Raw genomic sequence first — 5446 nt, 5'->3', positions numbered from 1 at the left:
TCTCACATACATGTTTACTATGGAGCACAATTCTACTCTCACATACATGTTTCTTAGGACTAGGAATCCACTCTACAGCAGCTGGTGGTGGTGTGCAAACTTTAACACACAGGGAGGTACTTTCTGGTCCATTGAGCATTTCTGGTAAGCAGACTGCCCAACCACACCATCTGACTCAAGGCCAGGCCCTATTCTGGAGTGTCCTGGGAATAGCAGCCCCGGCTGTCACATGGACTTCTCGCTCACTCAGCTTGGTCCTTGGAAATGATCCCGGGATGGCAATCTCAGAAACAATGAACCAGAGTTCCACTACTGCGCACGTGCAACACACACATTCACGAAGGGTGCTTTAGCAGACACTGGTGGGGCTGCATCCTAGAAACAATGGAGAAGGTGTTTGCGTTCCTTCTTGCTCACTGTTGTTCCTTCTTTTACTCACATATGTACACCTTCAGTGTTTACCCTGTACTTAACCAGTCACCCTGTGAATTCACAGAAGATGGCCTGCCTACACCAGCCCCCGGGGGGAAAGGCATTCTAATGGTGCTGGTCATGACAACACATGGAGGTGCCCTCTGTAGTGGATGCATCGTGTTAACTTACCACTCCCCACTTGGAATCCTCTTTCCAAGTCCCCTTATCCTAATATTGAGAAAAATACAAACAGTGCTTTTCAGAGGTGGGAGGAGAGAAGTGTGAGTAAGCCAATCAGTGGAGCAGTCCCCTTAGCTGGCCCCAGAAAGCAGCCAGGCATTGCCTCATCACTCTGAGCCATCAGTTGGCTCCCATGGCACTGAGCAGAGCCACCTCTCAGCTAGCAAAACCAGTATCCACAGAAATCTCAGATATCTTTCCTACTCTTTTACCCAGGAAGTATAATAGAAAGCCATCCGAAATTTACTCATGATGTGCTCTACATCTCTGACTCTGTGGATGGGAGATGTCTAACCATCATGACATGGTCTATACTCTGTCTCTGTGGATGGGAGAGATCTAACCATCATGACGTGGTCTAAATTCCGTCCCTGTGGATGGGAGTGGTCTAACCATCATGACATTGTCTACAACTCCATGATTGTGGATGGGAAAGGTCTAACCATCTCCACCTCCTGAGAGAGACCTTTATTTTCAGAGCAGGTGGAAGAGTTGAGCATGTGAACAGGCCCATGGGGCACACAGCCCTCTGGATACAGACCACGATAAAAGCAGAAACACAACAGAAAAACAGGGCGCAAACCAGGTAAAAGAGGGGAAGGAGCTGATTGCTCTCCGTCTGAGTTATCTATGCTTCTCATTTGTACTGACTTTTGAGAAGTTGAAACAGTTTGGGACCAGGGCTCCCCTGAGCATTTCCGAGACCTGCCCCTATACCTCCTTGTCTCGCTTCTAATTCACTTCACTTTAGAATCCTGCATAAAAACCATACAGGATCTCAATACAGATGGTAATAAGCTGAGTACACGCTCAATATACATTCAATTTGAGCATACGCTATTGAGTAGGGAATTAGAAAAGTAATGTTTATCTCCTTGTGTGTGGAAGAAGAGAAGCCAGCAGCTTATGCGGCCTGGCCACATGGAAGACACAAAGGCCTGGGACAGCTGGGATGTTGTATGTGGGGATGAGGGTCATGGAGCACATACTTTATTCTGAGCTCAGCAGTTCTGCTGGGAACTCACTGCCAAGTTGGTGACCCTCAGAGAACTCCATTTCTGAGCCTAGAAAAAAAACAACACAACAGCATACACACACGAGATCAGAACCAGGAAATCATCAGGTCCTTTATTTCTGAATGGTTACCATGCGCTAATAAGGCACATTGGAAGTGTTAGTGTAAAGGCAGGTGGTTAGGAGAAACGAGAAGAGCCACAGCCAATAAGTCCTCTTCCTTAGGGAGAGGTGACGCGGCCACAGAAGAGAATATGCTTTGTCTTGGCATGCTGAATGAAGAAGAGGAAGGGGTGGTCGGCACAGAACTGGGGGGTGATTCTTGCGCAACGAAGCATCATGATGGCAGCCGTGGCTGCCGCTGCCTCTGTGCCTTCCTCATTGACCTCCACGAAGGCCTTGTGCACAACGTTGGATAGATACAGGTTTCCCGTGGATGACATTCCAGAGAAGTCTGCCCTGCCTTGGTCAAAGGCATCGGTCATGCCCAGACTGTAAAGTACGTCCTCCATTTTGTAAGTCTCTTCCAGCTTGAATCGAGGAAGGGAGACTTCTACCTCCACCTCATCCAACATGTCTGGCCTTGTCCACTCCATAAATTTCTCATACGTCAGCTCTTTTTCCACCTGGAAGGAGAGAGGTGAAGAGTTTAAGACCTACAACAGAGCTGCCCAGAAGGACTTTCTTTGACGACTTTAATGCTCTAGACTCGTGCTATCCAATATGGCGGCCACCAGCCAAAGGCAGTGAATGAATGCTTCAAATGTGGGTAGTGCAGACCAGAATTTTTTATTTTATTTAATTTTAGTTTAAATAGCCTTAGGTGGCTATAGCTACTTTACTGGACAGCATAACTCTACAACAAGGCTAAACCCTTCAACCAGAAGATGGTTTCACATTTCTACCCTTGATTTGTCAAACTAGAAATGCAAATCTGTTCTCTGAGATAGAAGCGTAGAACTCGACACAGGTTCGATGCCATTTGTGAGTGAACTGTGGTTCTGTAAAGTTGCTTTATTGAAGGCATGGTAAGGTGACAATCTCTTACACTCGGCCTCCTTCCAGTGAATCCACCCACGTCATGTTAATTTAACTTCCTGAATCTCTCTCCACTCTCGCCGTTCCTCTGTCCTCACTGCTACAGCCTTAGTCAGCTTTGCCACAGCAGCTCCTGTCTGATCTAGCCCTTTGTCTTTCTGGCAGTTCATCCATCACAGGTGTAAGGATTACCTTTCTAAAAAAGCAAAATACTCTTTCACTTACCCATCAGTGACTATAACCTTCATACTCAGAATGAGGTCCAGGGCAGAGCAGCCTCAGCCTCATCTGGGAGCTTCAGTGACTGCATTTATCACAAGATCCCCATGTGATTCAGATTAGTGACAGAGGCATTCCAGAGATGTCTGCCCTGAATGTCAGAGTTAGAATATCTCTACCACAAAAATGTTTCCTGCAGGGCAAAGCTGAAACCACCTAGCAAGGTTGGGAAGAAGACTGAGTGCCTAAGGAAAGGAGACAGGCTTGCAGAATGTGCCCTTTGGGCATTTATGGACTGACTTTTAAAAGAGCTTTGTAGCATGGGTTCTAGCAGAGCAGAGGCCAAGGGACCTCAAGGCTGAGAGGCCAAAGAAAAGAGTGAGGCCTGAGAGCAGTGTGGCAGACAAGAGGTGTTTCCTGACTAGAGAACTACTAAGTCCTGAGTTGGGTTTGATCCTGAATGGTACCCTGCTGTCTTTCCTAATAAACCCCATTGCAATGGATTATTGAGCCCAGATGTGAAGCAGAGAGAGCTGGAAGAGGTGACTGGCTCTTATTCTTTCCCTGCAATTTATTATGTTCACTTTCCTCTGTGTCTGGGAATCTCTCCATGTCAGTGATCACAGCTCTATTGAACCTTAAGGCTGCGTAAGAAATACCCAGTTGGGACATTTCACAATGTACTTACTCATTCCCATACAGACATAATGTACTCTTAATACGTTTACCATTATAGACAATGCTGTGCTAAACACCCTGTGCATCTCTGCAAACCTGTACCACCATCCTGCAGGGCAGAGAGTCACCTGTGGGGCTGCTAGGCCAAAGCGTGCGCACCTGGAAATCTTTCACAGAAACTGCTAACTTGCTCTCTCAAGAAGCTGTGCCAACTGACATTCTAATCACGTATAATGAAAGCTCTTGTCTCCTTATTCTCACTAATAACAGACATGACCTACCTTTGTAATTTGACAGCCTGAGAAGTGGAAAATGGTTTTGGATTGTTTTTAACTTGCATTACTTTGAAGGTTATTTATTTTCATAAGTTTGCTGGACTTCTGGTTTTTTTTTTTTATGAACTTCTATACAAAGTTTTCTACTTACTCTTTTTTCTTCTTTAATTGTAAAAGTTCTTTACATATGTATGGGCAGTAGGCTTCTGTCTAGGTCTGTCTTATATACACGATGCTGATAGGGACCTTATATGTTAGCAACAGTTTCCTTTGACCTGGGGCCCTCCTTGCCCATGCCCTCTCTGCCCTGAACTTGAAGGGGTCTGTGATTTGTTTCATTAAGAAAAAGCATTCACATGGGACCCTATCCAGAGAAGCAGTGACACCAGAGATGAAGGCAGAGATAATGACATGGAGAGATAGAACAGCTGAGGACTCTAGACTCATGGAAGGAGAAAGACTGTGTGCTGGCAGCCAGGAGGCAAGCTTGCAGAATGTGCCCTTGGGTTGTTTAAATGATTACATATTCCTCAGTGGTTTTATGTCCATCCTCCTCTCCCCCCAACCCCCACACAAAAAAACAGAGGGAATGGAAGCAAATACTGTTGAATGACAATGCACAGAAGAGACTGTATTCATTGCAATGAAACAATGGTGTAAAACCAATGTTCTTCCATGTAAACTATCACTGAATTCACAATAAAAACTTAGAAAAAATATAATAAGTAGGAGAGGGATTACACCCGAAATCCAAATGCCATTGTCCCACCATATTAGCGTGATGCGACCGGCACAGATGGCGCATTACTGTGCGTTCGTTACCGTGCTCAAGGCGGTGTTTTCATTCGGAAGCATGATGATCATGTTCAGCTCCTTGTTGACATAGGGAAGCACTAAGATATTGGTGAAGATTTCTCCTATGTAGGTCATTTGAAAAGTAGATTTCTTAAACATCATTTGCACAGGCTTCTTCTCGTTCTGTGAAGAAAGGGATAAAAGTTGCACTGAAATGTGGTCCAGCTGACACACATTGAACATCTTCAACAGACTTGGCCACTCTTGGCCCCTGGAACCTCTTTTCTGCCTCTGCTCCCAGAATCCTAGGTCAGCTACCTCCTTTGCTACTTTCTCTTCATTACCTTCACCATCAAGCCCTGGGGGCCCAGGGCTCAATCCTCAAACTTCCTTTCTCTGGGGATCTCATCCAGGCTCTTGACTTTAAATATTCACTCTCGAGCCCAACTTCATTCCTGCACTTCGGACTCCTAGATATTACTGCCTAGTTGTCCCCAATATGGGTAGGGAGGACTCTCCACTGGAACAAGAAGAGCCCTAAAGTTTGCCAGTGAGAAACAAGACAGTGCATTCCCCAAAACAACTTGCAAGAAGGCATGAATTCTTGAGAAACTGCAAGTTCAGGCTCCAGTCTTCCTGGGAGATTTAACTCATGGTCAATGATCAAGAACAGACTATATGACTAAACTATTTGGTATACTTTTTTTCAATGTAGTTTTCTTTTGGTTTTATTTATTTTTTTCCCTCCAAATAGTCCCTTGCTTTATGTATTT

The 5446-nt window shown here is 45.2% G+C and overlaps 1 protein-coding gene across 1 annotated transcript; it reads right to left on the bottom strand.

Annotated features, from left to right (window-relative positions):
• Positions 1 to 1889: 1889 nt before the first annotated feature.
• On the bottom strand, positions 1890 to 5026 carry LOC102821323 (serpin B6-like). The gene is made up of 3 exons (XM_006870578.1): positions 5018 to 5026; positions 4701 to 4856; positions 1890 to 2294 (listed from the first exon to the last, which is right to left on the bottom strand). Exons 1-3 carry the CDS (start codon positions 5024 to 5026, stop codon positions 1890 to 1892), a joined length of 570 nt encoding a protein of 189 aa, XP_006870640.1.
• Between the last annotated feature and the right edge of the window lie 420 nt (positions 5027 to 5446).

The sequence above is a fragment of the Chrysochloris asiatica genome, unplaced genomic scaffold (genome assembly GCF_000296735.1).
Source record: "Chrysochloris asiatica unplaced genomic scaffold, ChrAsi1.0 scaffold00144, whole genome shotgun sequence".
NCBI classification, from domain to species: domain Eukaryota; kingdom Metazoa; phylum Chordata; class Mammalia; order Afrosoricida; family Chrysochloridae; genus Chrysochloris; species Chrysochloris asiatica.
The sequence above is the reverse complement of the archived record's forward strand: the minus strand, read 5'-3'. Positions and strand labels throughout refer to the sequence as shown.

Excerpts from the sequence above, each read along its gene's own strand:
- LOC102821323 (XM_006870578.1), bottom strand. Across the intron at positions 2,295-4,700 it reads AAAACACCGCCTTGAGCACG|GTGGAAAAAGAGCTGACGTA; the intron begins GTAACGAACGCA and ends CTCTCCTTCCAG.